The sequence below is a fragment of the Aspergillus wentii genome, assembly GCF_001890725.1.
Source record: "Aspergillus wentii DTO 134E9 unplaced genomic scaffold ASPWEscaffold_2, whole genome shotgun sequence".
NCBI classification, from domain to species: domain Eukaryota; kingdom Fungi; phylum Ascomycota; class Eurotiomycetes; order Eurotiales; family Aspergillaceae; genus Aspergillus; species Aspergillus wentii.
The window spans coordinates 2,970,214-2,988,927 of record NW_024467833.1 but is presented as its reverse complement, the minus strand read 5'-3'; the positions used below and the strand labels follow the sequence as shown (position 1 = coordinate 2,988,927).

Here is an 18,714-nt window from a genome sequence, read left to right as displayed (position 1 = left end):
TTTTTTCTGATTGGCTCTTATGTACAGTTTGGGTTTACTGTTTTTTCCATGTTTTTGGGCTTCATTTTCTCACTAAGAGAAAGAGAGCAGATAATGATGCCAGCTGGTATGCTACAGGAGGGGAAAGAAAAAGAAAAGGAAAAAGAAAAAAAAGAGATAGATCTACTCTGCAGCTGCCACGACAGAAACTGCCCTGTCTGGATTGAGGCATTTAGCTGCTGCAGTTTACAAATGATAGTCCCTGATCCAGCAGCAAATATCCCATATTATTCCAAAAAAGAGATGCGATGCATTTTGTACCACCGGCCAAACCTTGAAGATGGTCATCATCCATTCTGACTGGGAATATCTCTCAAGAAGTGTGGTGTGCAATATCATTTTCTTTGTTACTTTGTGTGTTGGGGCAATTTCCCCGAATTCCAGGGCCAGACCATGGATGAATATTAATAGCCAGTTAGCCACCGATGATCCTCCAACTGGAAATATACGGCTGTACCTGGATTACAGATGGATAAAAAAAAACACATGAAGGAATTAACCTGCAGATGGTGCAATATTCCACTGCCACCAGACTTGATTGTATTGGCATGTCTGTGACTGGCCACCAGCATGGGTGCAACAGGTCCTTTGTATGGCCAATTATGCAGGCTATCTAGTTAGTTAACAAGGTGGGTTCTTCCCTCGGACCGGTGATCATCTTATGGATACACATTGCACTTTGCATCCATTTCGGAGAAAGCACAACATTCCAGAGAATCATCAAGTCGAGTTTCTGCCTTACCACGGTGATCATATGTTTTCTATTCTCTCAAATTTCAGATTCCCAATCATCCTCGCCATATATACTGTACAACAAAAAGAAATGTGACAATATCTGCATACTAAAACACCAGCATGACCATCCTCAGCATTCTAGAAGAGTCGAATACAACCCCTGCTTCTTTAGCATCCATCAGCTGTCTCATCAGCTGTCTATCCACACCCCACCATGTCTGATAAGAAACAAAAAAAGAGGGGGAGGCTAGATTTTGGGCACTGCATCAACACAGACATCTGCTGTATGCGGAATGCATCCATACCTTATATTTTGGAAACCTGAGGTATATGCACATGTGTTGTGCCATTTCATGCCTATTAAACAAACTAGTAGGCAAACTAGCATCAATCGTAAGGCAGAAATATGCATCATTATCAGCGCAGATGTATAGGGTCTTCATGCTTGCTTCGTTGCTTCGACGCGGGGTAAATCCTTCCCGGAGGGGTAATATGACGTAGATCCATCTTTTCCATCTTGCTGATTACAGGTATTACGCTTGTATACCAGTGGGGATCCTGGAAAGATAGATGCTCCAATAAATTAGACAGCTAGGGAGGAGCTATCATGACTTGTAGATCACACCGGTTATACATCAAGGGTGTTATCGGGTCGGACGCAGTATCTTTCACCCGGAGATCCAGACCAAAAGCCTTTAGATAATAGGTAGATAAATCAAGATCTCATCCAAATCATTGGATCTGCTTGTCGCTCTACTCATTTACTACAGGGATATCTGACTGTCAACCCTATGTTTATTCATCACCAGGATGCTAAATGGGTCTGCAAACAAGCCCAACTCGAGCTCTCAAAATCATTCAACGCAAAGCAAACAGAATGGCCATCAACATAGCCCACAAGGTATGCAGAACTGATCAATACAACATGAAGAATAAAACCTGGACACATTCGCTCCTAAAACGTCAACTTGAACCTCAGAACAAGAGCTCGACAGGCTCGCCAGAAGCGACATGCGAGATAGAAGTACAAGACTGTTCGGTGACATCGTCAAGAACAGAAGAAAAGTGAATTCGTAATCATGGCGTTTACAATGCAAAAACAACGCATCTTTTTTTCTCCGTTCAGTCTCCCTGCGGTATGGCCCGTCAGCCCCGAAGCTGGATTTCATCCTTCCTAGTTTTCTTGGTGTGAAAGCTCTTCAACCTTGAGATGAATTGATGGGCGGTCCGTAAAGCTTCTCGTGTTTCACAATAAACAGTCCGAGTACTGCATACCTTGGAAAGACTTTATCCTACTCCCGCGACTTAACGCTTAGACAATCATCTGAGCAAGTCCTTGGCCGCCCAAAGTCTTGCTGCCGACGAATTCTTGGCTCTTGAGGCCTGCAAGTGCATAAAAGAGTGCGGCCAAAATGAGGAAAACAGCGGCTGCGATCAGACTGGATGCGCCTGACAAAAGACTGAGCCACTGTACAACACTCATGATAGTATACATGGCGGCACGCATCCAATTGGTGGTGAAGCGTCGGATGAACTCATCGAATTTGGAGGAGGTAGGGCATATTCTGAGCAGGAAAGGCACTTCGATAAAGATGAGGATGAACGACGAGACACTATGTATGTGAGCTTCCATATAGCCCCAATGATGGGAACATAGCTTGCCAACTTACAGACATAGCACACTGAAGATAATGCGCACAGCATTGAAAGAGAAGATGTTAGCAATGCCCAAAGCAAAGCAGAGAACAATGCACACGACACCGGTCCTAGACACGAAACAGAGTCAGCAGTGAGTTATAAAAGACCATTAAATGCCTAATATGAATCTGCGCAATGCTTGAAGGGATGCAGAGCCCTCCGCGATCTTGCTTGACACTATAGTCGTTGAGAGAATACATCCAAACAATGCCAAGCCCAGTCAATCCAGGCAGCCACTATTCGTTCGGGTTGTGTTTTTTCGAGAGCAAACAATATCGAGGAGAAATGGAATAAATAGCAGAGCGATGAAGGAAGGGAGGTTACAGACCATTGTCCGTAGATACCTAAACAATTGGCAGATGGTTAGCCTCAGTCCATGTAGTTAAAGTCAACAACGCGAAGGGTCCATACTGAAGTTTCTCGAGCGGAATTCCTCTGCGAACGTCATGATGAAGGTTGTATTTAAATAGCCTCTTTCAGAAAACAAGTGTAATCACACGATGTTTGGATGGGATATTGAGTGTCACGTTGACTGCTGTAAGTGGAAATGAAGATCGGCCTTGGTTGTTGTCGCTTTCCGCAGATAATCATGTATTGTTGCGGCGGTCGATGCGATGGGCCGTTGCGAGGAGCCAGCTTGCTAGATCGGGCGATCACCTCACCGCCCGGGCAGAATGCTCCAGCTGCCCATACCAGTTGGAGGGACGACTTGCGATCTCCATTCCTAGAGGGCATTCATTTTGTGGATATAATATCTATTTTTGATAGACAATATTCACGATTTGCATTGGTTGTCCGGAAATAATTGCTTGCAGTGTCTTGATCAGAAACCAACAGTAATCATGGAGTCCACTGGACCCCATCACCGTCACAATATCTCCAGATGTAAGAGCACCTCCGGTTGGAATGTTCGTTGCTAGCTTATGAACTTCCCATATTATTATCGTTTTCTAACTGCGCCTAGCTTCACGGCCTCGTAGCTCAACCAGGGGCCCTTTGGATGTACCAGACGAGTAGGCGACATTCCTAAACGAATATCAGGAGCGACATCTAATATAAGCCAGTCCCCTAGGATCCGAAAATTTGAAAGGATCATCTTTGCAGCAGGGACAGACTGTTTCCCATAGTGAATATTCAGGAGAATCATTTGCTGCACTAGACCCGCTGGCACCTGAGCAACCACTATCAACAGAGAAGGATCTCTCGTTTCTTCTTCGATACGACATTTATCACTCCCTCTCGCAGATTGATATTCCACCTGCGTTGCGCTCTGAATTTATCACTTTTAAACCAGATGAACCGCTGTCCTTAACACTCGGTACCCTCGAGAGGCTGCTGGCCGAAGGTCACTTTCTTCTTGCAGCCTATCTCTGTGGAGCGATTCTGACATCCTCTGTGGTATCGCCTACTGATGCAAGTTTGATTTTCGGACTCATTTACACCCGATTAGCATGTCTTGAACTATCAGGGAATGCTCTTCTTGCAGCACAAGAATCAAAAGCTCTTGAGGATTTGAATTCCGCTTTCTACTACGTTGACACTTACCCCCAACCCTCCAACGATGAAGCCGACCAGAGTCATCCAAAAGAACCAAAGAATTTCCGTCATATAGTGCCATGGCCTCTGCGACTTCTTGCGATAAGGCTTCAGAGCATAGGATTTGGAGATTCGCGCAGAGGCATCGGTGGTCTATACGAGATCGGCCTGGAAGCACGAAGAGAGATTATGAGACCTGAGGCTAACCAGGACGAACGAAAAATATGGAGAGAAAGGCTAGCAGATCTCAGAATTCGAAGTGTGAATGCTTTGATAGAGATGGGAGATTTTGATGCAGCCCGGAGATCACTCCACAGTTTGCGAACATCCGAACCGGAGAGTGAGATTGATAAAACGAGAAAGGCACTCCTGCTGTTCGCAATTGGAGACCTCGATGCTGCGAAGCAGGTGTTTACTGGGCCAGACGAAGCTAGAGAGACTATACTCAAGCCCCTTCTGAGTATGGCCGAGGGTCGCTACAACGATGCCGTGACCGAATGGCGGTCTCTTCTAGAATCCGAGCCAAGGAGACCGGACGAAGCTATGATATCGCAGAATTTGGCAGTGTGTTTACTATATACAGGGCAGTTAAATGAGGTATTTTTAGCACCCATATTGAATTTTGCGGTCTGGAAACATACTGACATTTCTTGCCACAGGCACGCGAACAGTTAGAGTCCTTGATCTCGGCCAACCACTCTTTCTGCAGCTTAGTATTCAATTTGTCAACAGTTTACGAACTCTGTTCCGACAAGTCCGGAAAATTGAAGGCGGAGCTTGTAGAAATAGTTGCTAAACAACCGAATGCCGGACATGCCAACTTGAATCGACCCAATGCGGACTTTAAACTGTGATGGAAATCCAATAATCACTTCGGTTACAATGTCTCAGATTGAAGCATATAATTCCAGGGCCAAGTCGGATTAATGTACTTGTCATTCTGGAATAGATGTTATCCGATTTCCAAGAGAATAATATCTAATGAATTGCCATGCTATCCATGAGTGAATGCTATATACCTTTAAGGACCATGTTCAAACCCAATTCAACGCCGTATATTTATAACGCCTCAGAATGCATCATAAGAACAACCCTCGTCCGTTTGGGTTGAGATCATGAACCTTCTTTGATCGGCACGAGCTTTTTCTCAGGCCTCAGCCTTGGTCTTTTAATGATGATCTTATCGCCTTCTTTCAGCCAACCGAGCTTTTCCTTCTCCACCAGCTTGTCCCATGTCCAGTTCTGTCTTTCTCCAGTGCAACCTTCAACGATCCATCTCACATCGACGTTGAGATACGCACTGCCAACGGCCTTGAGAGCATGTCTTCTCATCCGGTCTACTGCCCAGTTCATCAAAGCACGCATCTTTGAGTCCACTTCATTCCGAATTTTCCAGAATACAATCCAGTTATCTTGCATCAAAGCAGCTAATACACGGTCGATGGTCTGAGATTCAAACGCATACCGGCTTCGCGCGTGCGCGCGCAACTCAAAAGCAGCCACCATGTCACATTGTCGACAGGCATAATCGAGAATGAGGTATGAGGTGGTTTCCTTGAGCTCCTTGTCAGACAACGGATGTGAAGGCTTGTGTAGCCTTTCCAGGAGGTAGCGAAGAGAGGGGAAATATGACGGCGGGTGCTGAGCCAATATAGAGGTCCTAATGGAAAAGACATGGACCTGCTGCGAGAAAGAAACTGGCGTTGTAGAAGCGGTGGCTAAGACTGCCTCTCGAAGCTTTCGCAGTGATAGAAGGATAGTTGACAGCTCAGTTGAAGCGGATGGGCCACGCGATACGCCCGGCTTGGACTTGGATTGTGGAAAAGAGGCAGGCGGGTTCTTGGTCGGGTCGCCCGAGGAACTGGTGGGAAGAGATGCCAGCGCTGCATCCAGGTCATCGTGATGAGTCGCGCAGAACTCGAGAAATCGGTTTACAATCTTTTCAAAGTATTCATTTTGGGTTTTCTGATCTAGCAATCTGCGAATTGTCAGCCCTGTGGAGAGGCAGAAATTCCAATGTCCTTTCTGATATCATAACGACGGACATACTTCCGATCTCCTTTGGACACAAATCCCACAGCCTCTAGAGTGTCCGCTACAGGCTTTAGACGGCTTCCAGAGGGTTTCCTCGCGTGCATTGAACCCGCCATGGCTGGCGACGCTGTCAGTGTTGTGCTCTTGATGATATTGCGTCATGTGGGATGTTGGAGGTTTGGCCATTGATGTGTTTGTCTTGTTTGCTTGATTTGTATGCCGAGGTCCTTTCCCCGTTGGGGATTCACGATGGATTCCTGTCAGTCCCAACACTTTTGACTGTTGTAGTCCATTGGGATTTATCTTTTTCAATTATTGTCTTTCATCTCCCATCCGTCTTGTGTATCGATTACATGGAATGACGATTCCTTGATATACAGTGATCGGACCTGCATCTGCATGTGAACATGTCTCCTCGACAACGTCGCCCCGCAGAGGGCTCCCAAAGCCAGACAGAATCCAGCAGTAAACCTGCAGCTGTTGCGGCTGCAGTGCCTCAAGTCATGAAGAGACTTCTTCATTGGGATGATCTGCCACATTGGCAGCGTGACAATCACCACATTCATACGGGATATCGACCAGCTTCATTCTCCTTTCTGGGTTCCTTCCATTCTCTGACCTACGTTCACAATGAGACGGTCAACATCTATTCACATCTTCTACCATCGCTGCTTGCCATACCTGCATCGTATCTTCTTCACCAAGCTCTTGCTCCGCGTTACGAGACGGCCACTCAATCCGATGTTATCGCCTTTGGTTGCTTTTTTGCGGGAGCGGCCTTTTGCCTCGGGATGTCAGCAACTTATCATACCATTTCGAACCATTCTCCTGTCGTCGCTCGCATAGGCAATGCCTTTGACTACGTGGGAATTGTGGGGTTGATTGTGGGCAGTTTCGTTCCCAGCATCTTCTATGGCTTCTACTGTGCGCCAAACTTGCAACACCTGTACTGGACTATGATTTGTTCCATTGGTGCTGGCTGCGCCCTTGTCTCAGTACTGCCTCAGTTTCGCACCCCTCGGTGGCGGCCTTTCCGCGCAGCCATGTTTGTCGGCATGGGGCTATCAGCGGTTTTCCCCGTTCTTCACGGATTGCAGATGTACGGCATCGAACAGATGACTAGCCAAATCGGACTCGGTTGGCTTTTACTCCAGGGATTCTTGTATATCCTAGGGGCTGGAATCTATGCGGCCCGGGTCCCTGAACGCCTGCGACCGGGAAGTTTTGATATCCTGGGAAGTTCTCACCAAATCTTCCACGTGTTGGTTGTCTGCGCCGCGGTGGCTCATCTGACTGGGCTATTAAAAGCATTCGATTACAGACACAGTGGTATTGCAGAGAGCTGCATCTCAGGCTGATTTCCCGTGATCGTATTGATCTGCACGACCAGCATGTCTCGATGGAACAAGATGTTACCGCCAATAGAGTAGTAATAATCAACCTCATTGTAATATAAGCATACTGCTGACTCCTCTACGATGACACGAAATGTCAGACCAATTGTTCTTACCAGCTGATGATTTCAGCATGTGGGACCAGGATTGAGGAAGTGATGTGTATTCTAGATGCCTAGAAAGAGCCGTATCTGTCGAGATATCCGTCTATTCGCTTTCCCAGTACCTAGTGAGATGGGTAAGGATTGCTACGTGAGGCTTCGCCTCCTAAGACACGTTTTCTTGCGTACGTCGGCCATCAAATCTCGCCCGGCGGGCCCGAGGCAACAGATCTGGCAGGATGCCTTTGCTTACTGTTGATGTTGCACTCGATTCTTCACTTTTTCAATACTGCCTACGAAGTCGTTTAGAATCTCCTATCAGAAGCAAATAAGCGACAGCCAAGCAATCCGGCATTTGCCCTTTTAGACAGAGAGTCTTGGTCAGTTGGACTGCCTCGAGGCTGAAGGAGCGCTCTGGAGGTGGATGTCGACGGTCCCCATGCGGAGGATGATCAGATGAAGCTTTTATGTTTCACAGCGGCTGACTCCATACGCGGTTTCCGTCGGTACGGGAATTCGGATACGAGAGTTGCATGCTCTGTGTTATTATGAATTGGTTATAATAGTGCCCAGGCCATTTGGTTGTGTCTGGTCAGTCGTGGCAACCTCGTAGGCTTGTTGCACTAACCTGACTCTTGGTATAATAGATCTTACTAGCACATATAAGAGAATGTGATATGCATCGGACGGATCTAATAGTGAGAGATCTACGACACTAGACTATTGAGGCATTCGAAGATAGATCAATTTGATTACCGACAAACCGCTGTTCATCGGCCAAATGCTCGCGGAATCAAACGACATGTCTCCTGGTGGCGAGGAAGCGCCTAAACTGCGAACTGCCTGTGAAAATTGCAGGCAATCCAAGGTGAAATGCAACTTGTCCAACAAGGATACGTGTATTCGCTGTCTTCGCCACGGGTTACAATGTCGATACGGATTTGCCAATCGGTCTGGCAAGCCCAAAGGCAGCAAAAACCGAGCTACGTTGAAGAAATTGGGACAGCTTCCAGAGAGTCAAGCAACGTCTATGCATGCGTGGGAGAAAGAAAATATGGCGTTTGCAGTGGACTATACTTTTGAGCTCACTGAGCAGCATGGAAGCTACCATACAGACCAAAGTACCGAAGATGGCGTTAGTTTCTGCCAGATCATTTATATGACTGAGTTTCTAATAGACATAGGAATCGCTGGCAAGAAGCCATCAGAGAATAAATGAAAGTCCAGAAATATTCGAGAGCAATGCAGCAGTGAACGCATCCATGTTCGTGGGCGACAGCTGTGCAGATCCATATCCACTGGAGGACATGATGGCATCAACAGATCTAGGGTATCCACCGGGTTCCCTATCGCCAACGTTTCTGCAAAGAGAGTTCATCACCAAAGGCGAAACGAGCTGTCCTCTGGCCATGCACATCCCATATACAGCGCAGCCAACGTGCGCATGCGTAGCAACTCAGCTGTTCTACCTGAACCAACTGAGCTACATGGCGACCGACCCAACTCACCTACGACTGGACCACAGCTTGCAGACCATCAAGTCAACGATATCCGCCTGTCGGACCTTCTTCCACTGTCCCAGCTGCCCCAAAGACAACACCAACCTCCTCCTTTCTGCATCGACCCTAGACATGACGCTGCAGCTTCTCGGGTACTGGATACCCAACGAAGTCACACCGCACCCGACACTACAGGATGAACGCGTGCACATCCGGTACGGCCACTACGAGATGAGCTACGAGGAGAGCCGACGGATCCGCCACTTTCTCATCCGAGGCCTTTTGTTTCAGTGCCGTGAGGTTCTGGGGATGGCGCGGGCAGCCGTGGACATATGCATTGGACCGAGGAAAGGAATGCTGAACTTGGAGATGGAAGATCCACTCTATCGGATTGTCTTGGGGTGTGAGGGGGTGGTGGACGTTTTTGATCGGTATATGTCGTTGAGGGAGTGTATTTGTTCTTAGTTAGATGTGATAATCTTCTCTATACCTAGTTGTGCAGTGAATATCTATAGCAACCCCACACGTTCTCGGCTCTCCAACGGGCCTCGGCATTTCCTCCGCATATAACTATCAACTCATCTCAACCCCAATTAATTCATCATCAATCAACCACATCAATATCAATCCCATATCAACCAAGAACCAGAATCAAAATGTCCCACCGCCTCACCCAAGTAACCAACCACCTCAACTACCCCACCGGCCTCCTCGCCCACCAAACCGCCATAATAACCGGCGCCGGCCAAGGCATCGGCGCCGAAGCAGCACGCCTCTTCGCCAACGAAGGCGCAAAAGTCATCATCGCCGACATCGACGCCGCCAAAGCCGAGGCCGTCGCTAAATCCATCAACGATGTCCCCGGTGGTGGCGGGCGCGCGCTGCCCGTTGTCGGCGACATCCTCGATGATAAGTACATTGAGACGTTGGTGAAGCGGGCGGCGGAGTTTGGGGGAGGCAAGATTCATGTTATTGTTAATAATGCGGGGTTTACGTGGGATGGGGTTATTCATAAGGTTGGTTATCCTTTCTATCTATTCTATATTATATGCTATATGCTGTGTGGATGGTTGTTGATGGTGTCTAGATGACGGATAAACAATGGGACACGATGCTGGCAGTGCACAACACAGCACCGTTTAAACTGGTTCGAGCCGCGGCGCCGTATTTCCGCGTCAAGGACAAGGAGCCTCGGGTGGTGATTAACATTAGCAGTACGAGTGGTATTCACGGGAATGCGTACGTCCTTCCTTCTCTTTCACTCGTCATACTTTGTACCGTGTACCTTATATGGAAGAAGACGCTAATAAAATGCAGCGGCCAAGTAAACTACGCCCTAGCCAAAGCCGGCGTGGTGGGACTTACCAAGACGATCGCCAAAGAATGGGGCCCAGCGTTTGGAGTGCGAGCCAACACGATAGCGTTTGGATTCGTCACGACGCGACTGACGGCTGCCAAGGAGGAAGGGGCGTTCATCACCACTCCTGACGGGACGAAGGTTGCGTTGGGGATTCCTGGGAAGCAGTTGGCGAGTCGGAAGGGAGGGGAAGCAGAGAAAGAGAAGAAACCACAGGATCAGTATCCGGATATTCCGTTGAGGAGGCCGGCTAGTCCGGAGGAAGCGGCGAGGGCGGTTTTGGGGGTTGCCAGTCCTTTGTTTTCGTATGTTAGTGGGGAGACTATTCGGGTTACTGGGGGGAGGAATATGTAGAGTATAGATGATAGTCTAGTAGTATGGATCATGAACTGGTGATCCTTGAAATGAAATGAAACAGCTCAGCGCTTAGGTGCGCCCAATATATTGCCATGTTGCAGGATGCCGATCGCCATTGGCATTGCATACTCTGCACTCGAAACATGATGCAGGGATTGTCGGTGAGATGAATATAGAAAGGTCGGGCCACCATTGGCAATTTTCATATTCATACTCAAAAGGGGCTGGTTTTCATCCGGGGTTGCTGGGACTGAAGAAATCAAAATCAGAATGTAGAAGGGAAATCTCCCTATTTCATGACTTGTATGCGTTCTATCATAAGACATCACATCATAAACAAACGTCGCTCACTCAGCCGGTCGCCTGCGGTCGCATTCAAGGCCATCTTCTTTTTCCACTGGACATGAATCCCCGGGGCGATAGATCCATTTGGCCTGTCAATCCAGTGGCCTCAATGCGCTAAACACCAGCTGTGTGGTAAACCAAGAACAAGAACGGATATGGGTTGCTTTCCAAAATGTGGACAATCAGCGGTGGGAAATCAGAACTATCTTCTCAGCGTATTTATCAAGAGTCGAGCCGAGTTTTCTTCTCGTTACTCGAAAAGAAATGAGGAAACAAAAAAAGGTATCAATCAATCCAAAAGAGCAAATGCTCATAGCAGAGTGGCCTCCCAAAAAGTCATGCTCAACACCACGCCAGCAAGAAAAGTAAACAAGGAACAGGAAACAGGATTTAACAAACAACAGGCAGATGCAAGGTTCCAAGTTTGTCCGGGGTATTTCTTTTCATCTTTCAATGCCAGTGCTTTGATAGCAAACCAAACACCCAAAAACACCATATCAATCAAAATCAAAAACATCAGAACACCCAGAGAGTATATTACCATAAACCATAAACAAAAAATCCTCCCAAATTGGTGACATATTAAAACATATCTCAAGGAGATGATGGTTTATTTCATCCACACGGCTCACGGAATGGAGCCGGTGGAAACCAAAAGTCCAAATAGAATGGCAAATCCAATGCGCACCAAATAAAATCCAACGGGTAATCCATGCGGCCATAAAACCACTGTCCAAAATGGGTCCAAGGAAGTAAGAAGTGTATGTCCAAGAAAGGAAGCCAACCAAGGCTTTGATAGGGCAATAGATAATACAGTTGCCGCTTCGAAAAATATGCAAAAAGAGCGACAAGACATATCCAAAAAGGGCTGAATGCATGTTGAAAGATCCAAATCCTAAGGCAAAGGTCGAATGTAATGTAAATTTTGGCGTCACTCATGGTCCTGCGTTATATTTTTTTTGTTTCTTTTTTATTTTTTTTATTTTCTTTGGTGCATCAAACCTTGTTTAACAGACTGGAATAGGATGCATCAGAGGCTGTTGTGGAATGGCAAGTGTTTCCGGGACGTCACACTCGACAGGTTCCGTCCGTGGGAAGAACTCCTTGCAATCAGCCGAGAGAGATTCCGGCCCCAGACCAACCGAGGACATCGAGGACATGCTATCCATGTCTGAATAGTCCTCAGAGTCCGAGTAGTTGGTGTAGTAAGAGGAATCAGAGGAAGATGTGGAGGGTTGTGCATAAAGGGGCTCCTCAACAGGCACCTCGACCTGCTGGTTGGCAAAACCAACAGGCTGGGGTTCCCTGGGAGCAACCCATGGGGCCATAGGGGTCATGGTAAAACCGGTGCAGTTGAGGATCAAGTTCCGCAGCTCCGGAATGGTAATCCTCTTGGAAGGGTCACATTCAAAGATGCGACTCAAAATGTAGATCATCTCATCAGAAAGGGGGAGAATGGTTTTGAGAAAGTAGGGGTCCTTCAGGTAAGCTCGGAAGGTAGAGTCCTCCATCGAGGCGCGTTTCCACGGGTTGCGACCACAGGTCAAATTGACGAGGATCACACCCAAACTCCAGACATCATTGGAGGGAGAAGCATAGCAGGACATGTGACGAGGATTTGATTGCTGGCATTCTAGACAGAAGGGAGAAAAATGAAGGTTAGAAAGTCAACAAAGATGGGAAGACAGGTGAAGATACCTGGAGACATGTAGAATGTAGAACCGCAACCAAAATCCGAAGTGAAGTAGTCGGTGGTGGCCAGGCCAAAGTCGGCGAGCTTGGCCGTTAGACCATGGTCAGTTACCAAGATATTCTCCGGCTTGAGGTCCCGGTGGTAGATTCCTAGGGAATGGCAAAAGTGGACGGCATCCAAGATCTGGAGAAACACACGCTTGACCAAGGGGTCATTGCCGACAAAGTTGCCCTTTTCGGTGATGGAGGAGAACAGGTCACCCTCGGGGCAGAATTCAATCACGACATAGGTACAATCGGCCGAATCCATGATGCGAACCAGGGAAACCACATTGGGATGTTGACTGGCCAGGTGGTGCAGCTTGATCTCCCGTTGCTGGAACCTCAGTTGGCGGGGATCAAGTCCGGTCTTGTTGAGGGCCTTGACAGCGTACAGCACATTGGTGTGGATGTCGACAGCGGTATAGACGACACCATAGGCACCCACGCCCAGGATGCTAGTGAGTTCCAGTCGGTTGGCCAGGAGCAATCCCAAACGGTCTTCCGGAGCATAACAGCGGGAGGGAATAGGAGAAGGTGGAGGAGTTGGGAGCATGGTGGGATACATGTTAAATACAGGGGAGATTGGGGAGAGCATTTCAGGAGATGATCAAGAAAGTCCGGATATGGAAGTGGAAAATGGACAGAAACTGGAGACACCGGATGGAGTCTCACAGTATGAAGTTGATGGTTGAAAATGGAGAGAGAGAAAATCCTGGGGAGAGTCCAATATAATCCAAAGATCCAAGTGGCACGGTTTCAATCAATCCAAGGGAGTGTCGTTTTGTCTTTTTGTTTCTTAACTTTTTAAGAAGCCATTTAAGGAACGGGATGAATCCAAAGGGTATAGAAGGTGGAAGGGTATCCTGAGGTTGTCCAAGTGGGAAAGGGGGCGCGGAGAGTTGTGTAAGATGAAGCGGTGTTGCACAACCAGGCCAGAAAATTCGGGGAGTTGATGAGTTGGAGATGGTTTATTATTAACAGCCTAACAGGTGAAAGACGGTGAGAGAGAGAAGAAGGGAGGAAGAAAGGGAGGGAAATAAAAAAGATAATATAATAATAATAAAAGAAAAGAAGAGCAAGAAGAATAGAGAAGCGAAGAGAGAAGCGAAGAGCAGATATGGGAGGTCAGATTGGAGATGAGGAGAAGAGGGAGAGGAAGAGAGAGAGAGAGAGACAAAAGAACAATGCAAGCCTCGTGGTTTAGAGAGGAAAAGAAGCGTAATAAAACAGCAGGGCAATAATAATAAAAATAATAAAAATAAAATAATAACATGTAACAGATTACTGACTAAAACTAAGCGGCACTAACACAATGTATGATGCTTCGACTGGTGGGCAACTCTACAAATAGGAAAAAGGAGGGGCGATGAGAGGACAAGGCCCCCACTGCGCCCCACTTGGGCCCATGGGTCAAAGATACGAACAGGGAACGAAACAGCCAACATGTGGCGGATCGCTGGACTGTGTTTCTGGTGTAATCTATGGTACTGGGAAAGCGGTGGACCAGGACTGACCGTCACAAGACGGGCTGGCCGCGGTGTGGCTGTACCGGACGGGCCAACCAGACGCCCGCGCCAGAGGCTGCGAGACCCCTGGGATTCGCTGCCTGGGGAATTTCCAGCACAACCAGGCGGTGTGGGAGTGGGTGTGACAGGTCGGAGGGCGCCACCACTGCAGGCGGACCCACTTGGGTGCATCGAGGCCCGGGCTGGGCGGGGAGCAGCGATTGGCCGGATGCGGAAACAGATGCCTGAGCCTTCAGAGAGGAAAAGGGCGCGAGTTTCTGAATCAGAGGGAGAGGAGTCATGAGTAATGGGGTGTAGTCATCGGCTGCTGTGACTGGTGGGCAGATCGTGATCATTGCTGACTATTGATTCGATGGATTCTATGGAATTGGCTAGTGTGGGACTGTCTGACAATGAGGCTGGGCCCCACCCCCTTTTGTCCAACTCAGAGTACAAGCACACAGTGTCCGCACCGTACACTGTACACTGTACAGAGAGTACAGATACATAGTACAGAGACAAACAGAATACAGACAGTACTCTGTAGAGACAGAGACAGAGAAGAGACAGACAAAGATAGTTAGTTACCTGGTACAGTTGGATTGTTGTCATTATCAATCACTCCATCCATGGTTGGTGTCCAGACCAGAGTGAGGCGATGATGGAGGGCCGCCTTGGCCAACGATTTGCCCACAGCTGGCCAGTTCGTCCGCTTCGAGAATCCTCGGATGACAACCCCAGCGGATCCACGCGCCCTGTGACTGGCTGCGCTGTTCGCTGCCACGTTGGTGGCCATTGCCCTGTGTGATTGGGCGGTCAAGCAAGGCGTTGGAAGACATTTCGTAGACAGACAGACAGACAAACAGACAGATACGATGTAGAGGAGAAGACAGATATATCTCTACATTCATACTATGTACAGAGAATGTGATATATCCAAATATCTTATAAATGTACCCCAGATGATCCTGCCTGCTGCAAGGGAGAAACAAGCAATAACCGTTTCCCTTTCGACATCCCACACCGAGTAGTCATCTGGGTACAAGCACGTACAGACTACAGAATCAATACTACCATGTAGTATGTACATACAGGCAGCTGTGCAAAATACGAAGAATCCATCCCAAGTGATCCTCTGCACATCTTGCAGCTGCATCTCTTGCCATCATCATCTCGCCTGTGTAACATTATCCCCTATTTCAGGGCTGAGGTGAGATACAGACCAAGTAATGCTTGACATCATCATGTTGCCATCGTCTCACACAGCTTTCCCCTCTTCTGGTAATCCCGAATATCTTCATCTCTCCGCTCAACTCAATATTGTGTGCTACTACTACTCTCCTACCGAGTAACTACTACTACGATACCCCTGTTGGCTAAGTTGATCGACTGTCTCTCACTCAAAGCCACTTTGCCACCACCATCAATAACTTCCCCCACTCAATATTGCCCGCCATTATGTCACTTTCATGTCATCTATACAAATTCTCCTTCGCTTCTTCCCTCAAATCTAACTCTCTCAACGGTTGCCTTTTTGACTCATTCTTGGTGGCAACTTCTATTACGATGATCATTCGCTCTAAGAATGTCAATGGTTTCTTCCAATGTGCTCTTCGTCATTATTACTCCGTAGACTATCAACAATGAGTTCTCACTATACACTATGTACTATGTATGCACCTTGGGTCGCGCAATAAACGGGTGCTTCAACGCTTCAGCTGGCGTGCATCGCTTCTCCGGGTTCAGGCTCAGGCACCGTTCCAGCAGATCCACAAACAGTCCCAGCTCTTTCGCCTCAACCTCGCTCATCCCCCGTGTGCCTTTGCCCATCAGCCGCGTCTTCAAATCTCGAGTCGGTTTCTTGAAGTCCAGGCTCCGTGTCACCAGTCGCCCCGTCACCTTGTCTTCCTCCATGCTCTGGAAATTCAGCATCTCGTCGAAATGCATGTGGGCCAGCGAGCCTCGTCGGAGCAGCTTCGGTGGGTACTTGCCACGACATTCCATTATCGACCGTAGCATCTGGTTGTTGTTTCGCCCCGTAAACAGGATCTTGCCCGTGTACAACTCAAACAGTGTGCACCCAATCGACCACACGTCGATCGCGTAGTCGTACGGAATCCCCAGTATAATCTCCGGCGCCCGGTAGAATCGACTCACCAGGTACGGTGTAATCTCATTCTCCGATGCTGGCGACGCGGACCCCAAGTCGCACACCTTGAGAATGTTACGCTGCTCGTTGACCAGCAGGTTGTCCGGCTTCAAATCCGCATGCAATATGTTGCATTTGCGCATCAGGCTCAGGCCGAGGAACATCTGCTGCGCATATGCCCGGATCGCCCGCAGGTTCAGACCGACATCCCGTCCAAATTTCTTCAACACCTCACGCAGGTTCATGCTGAGATTCTCAAACACCATACACAAGTGTCCCTTGTGGTCAAAGTGCCTTTCAAACTTGATCATGTGCTTCTTATCATCTGGGTCGGCTTCGTGGAGCTGCTCCAAAATCCCAATCTCTTTCATTCCCGCCTTCTTCATCGTGTCGTTTTGGCGAATGATCTTGACCGCAACCAAATGGCCGGTCTTCGAGTCGGTCGCCCGCACTACAGAGGAAAACATTCCCTTGCCTAGATTCTGCTGCACATGATATCGGCCGTTGATCAACTCACCAAGCCGGACATTGTAGTACCCTTCCGGGTCGTCCCAGTTATCCATCATGCTGATGTCAAGCTCTCGTGGTTGGGGTACGGCCGTCGCCGAGGCATGCGCGGGCTGTGCAGTTTCTTGCGTATCTTCGGCAAACATGTCGTCGCCATCGTCCTCTGCGAACATATCGTAGGGATCTTTCGTCTTTGTCTGCGTCGGCGGTTGTGCGGGGGTATCGGGGATCAGAACATCCTGTTTAGAGGTCTGTGTTTCATCATACGCTCCTGATGAGACCTCTCCGTTGGTAGGTTTACTATCATGCCTCTGCCTCTCTGCTTTCATGTCAAGCATTGGGTCATAGTCTGCCGCGGATGGCTCGTCTTTATCGGCACCGTCTACAGGCGCATCTTCGTTAACCAGGTCAGCGTCTTTGCCAACCTTGAAGTCAGGGAATGCGTCTCCAGGTGTTTCGTTAGGCGTCTGGGCGGGCGATATAGGGGGGGTTTCTGCGGAAGAAAGAAATTTATTAGCGGCTGAAAACTATCGTAGACACGAAAGGTCAACAACAACTTACCGGCCTGCGGTGTGTCGGTGCTCGGTGTGGATGAGTCTGTATCACCGCCGATTTGTAACGCCTGAAGACGTAAAGGGGTAGCCTGGCCTCTGTATTTAGCTCTGATAGCTTCACGTCGCTTTCGTCGTGCTTCCATCTGAGTCGCTTCGTCAACAGATTCGGCAGGTTGTTGTTCTTCTGGGCTGCACCAAATCGTCAGTAACTTATGCCATAAAACAACACCAGGAAATAACACACTTATCTACGACACGAATAGTAGCATCAGAAGAAGCCTGCTGCACCTGATTCTCTTTCGTTTCAGCTCTGTGTTTAGAATCCTGAGCGACGACTGGGGTGGCCCCTCGCTCGCTCACTAATTGTTCAGTGGATGACCTTCGCCTTCTGACTCCTCGAGAGGTAGAGCTCTCTTCCCTTTTGGATTCCCATTCGTCGCCCGAGTACTGCTTGGGCTTTCGGACCTCGTGGTATGGCGATCTGCTTCGCGTTCGGGGGCGCTTGTCCTGACGTCGATCAAAGTCATCACTGTATTTCAAACCACCCGAATACCCTTCCTCCCGGTCGTAGTCGTAGTAGGATCTTTGTCGTCTCTGGGAGCCGCGATCGTTATACCGGTCCTCGTACCTATTCGCGAAACGTCGCGGTGGCTCGTCCCGAAAGCGTCGGTCGTCATAGTCATCGTCTCGTCTGCGTTTGTGTCCTCTGTAGTCTCGATATGGAGAGCGGGATCGGCTTCTGGATCTCGACCTGGTCCTCGACCTCCGCCGGCGTGGCGATCTACTCCGCGACGCTGGAGATCTCACCGATGATGTACTGCCTCTGGTGTGACGGTCAACACTGGTGCCATTAAGAGGATTTTGCGACGTAGTTGCCTTCGTCTCTGAGCCTGATTCGATGATCTCACCCTCAGAAGGGGTCGACGGAGACCTCGACCTGTATGATGCCATGGTATCGATACGTTGGCCTTTCTTTTCTTTTCTTTCTTGCTTGCTTTGTTACCACTTGGTGCAAACCAGAGCTTATCCGATCGGCCCTTGGAAAAGCCTCAGGGATAAAATGAACAGAGGCAACGTTTGATTAGCCAACAGCTTCAAGAACGACAACTTTTTGATGGGGGCTTTAGTGAAAGTCCAACCGGCTAGAAATGCCTGCGTTTCAATTCACAG

General features: G+C 48.5%; 9 protein-coding genes across 9 annotated transcripts; 4 read left to right on the top strand and 5 right to left on the bottom strand.

Annotated features, from left to right (window-relative positions):
* Positions 1-2,086: 2,086 nt before the first annotated feature.
* ASPWEDRAFT_169052 (Tvp18 family protein) lies at positions 2,087-2,920 on the bottom strand (the record flags this gene model as incomplete). The annotated part of the gene is made up of 4 exons (XM_040830391.1): positions 2,087-2,387; positions 2,445-2,540; positions 2,801-2,816; positions 2,884-2,920. The coding sequence occupies 4 exons, from the start codon at positions 2,918-2,920 to the stop codon at positions 2,087-2,089; spliced, it is 450 nt and encodes a 149-aa protein (XP_040692869.1).
* Positions 2,921-3,314: 394 nt separating this feature from the next.
* On the top strand, positions 3,315-4,862 carry ASPWEDRAFT_169051 (uncharacterized protein; the record flags this gene model as incomplete). Its single annotated transcript, XM_040830390.1, has 4 exons — positions 3,315-3,357; positions 3,437-3,485; positions 3,537-4,605; positions 4,668-4,862. 4 exons carry the CDS (start codon positions 3,315-3,317, stop codon positions 4,860-4,862), a joined length of 1,356 nt encoding a protein of 451 aa, XP_040692868.1.
* Positions 4,863-5,121: 259 nt separating this feature from the next.
* ASPWEDRAFT_57684 (uncharacterized protein) lies at positions 5,122-6,158 on the bottom strand (the record flags this gene model as incomplete). Its single annotated transcript, XM_040838341.1, has 2 exons — positions 5,122-5,986; positions 6,058-6,158. 2 exons carry the CDS (start codon positions 6,156-6,158, stop codon positions 5,122-5,124), a joined length of 966 nt encoding a protein of 321 aa, XP_040692867.1.
* A 291-nt stretch (positions 6,159-6,449) lies between these two features.
* On the top strand, positions 6,450-7,400 carry ASPWEDRAFT_49233 (hemolysin III family protein; the record flags this gene model as incomplete). Its single annotated transcript, XM_040837239.1, has 1 exon — positions 6,450-7,400. One exon carries the CDS (start codon positions 6,450-6,452, stop codon positions 7,398-7,400), a length of 951 nt encoding a protein of 316 aa, XP_040692866.1.
* A 918-nt stretch (positions 7,401-8,318) lies between these two features.
* On the top strand, positions 8,319-9,501 carry ASPWEDRAFT_104673 (uncharacterized protein; the record flags this gene model as incomplete). Its single annotated transcript, XM_040827671.1, has 2 exons — positions 8,319-8,672; positions 8,776-9,501. The coding sequence occupies 2 exons, from the start codon at positions 8,319-8,321 to the stop codon at positions 9,499-9,501; spliced, it is 1,080 nt and encodes a 359-aa protein (XP_040692865.1).
* Positions 9,502-9,692: 191 nt separating this feature from the next.
* On the top strand, positions 9,693-10,747 carry ASPWEDRAFT_106502 (SDR family NAD(P)-dependent oxidoreductase; the record flags this gene model as incomplete). The annotated part of the gene is made up of 3 exons (XM_040827814.1): positions 9,693-10,052; positions 10,124-10,275; positions 10,354-10,747. 3 exons carry the CDS (start codon positions 9,693-9,695, stop codon positions 10,745-10,747), a joined length of 906 nt encoding a protein of 301 aa, XP_040692864.1.
* Positions 10,748-12,102: 1,355 nt separating this feature from the next.
* Positions 12,103-13,382, bottom strand: ASPWEDRAFT_169046 (serine/threonine-protein kinase; the record flags this gene model as incomplete). The annotated part of the gene is made up of 2 exons (XM_040830389.1): positions 12,103-12,728; positions 12,794-13,382. 2 exons carry the CDS (start codon positions 13,380-13,382, stop codon positions 12,103-12,105), a joined length of 1,215 nt encoding a protein of 404 aa, XP_040692863.1.
* A 396-nt stretch (positions 13,383-13,778) lies between these two features.
* ASPWEDRAFT_358665 (uncharacterized protein) lies at positions 13,779-14,737 on the bottom strand. Its single transcript, XM_040834315.1, has one exon. It carries the CDS (start codon positions 14,524-14,526, stop codon positions 14,134-14,136), a length of 393 nt encoding a protein of 130 aa, XP_040692862.1. The 5' UTR covers positions 14,527-14,737; the 3' UTR covers positions 13,779-14,133.
* A 1,265-nt stretch (positions 14,738-16,002) lies between these two features.
* Positions 16,003-18,495, bottom strand: ASPWEDRAFT_106318 (putative serine/threonine protein kinase (Prp4); the record flags this gene model as incomplete). The annotated part of the gene is made up of 3 exons (XM_040827797.1): positions 16,003-17,510; positions 17,552-17,733; positions 17,774-18,495. 3 exons carry the CDS (start codon positions 18,493-18,495, stop codon positions 16,003-16,005), a joined length of 2,412 nt encoding a protein of 803 aa, XP_040692861.1.
* Between the last annotated feature and the right edge of the window lie 219 nt (positions 18,496-18,714).

Coding starts and splice junctions, on each gene's coding strand:
- ASPWEDRAFT_358665 (XM_040834315.1), bottom strand. CDS start 14,526: ATGCACCCAAGTGGGTCCGCCTGCAGTGGTGGCGCCCTCCGACCTGTC.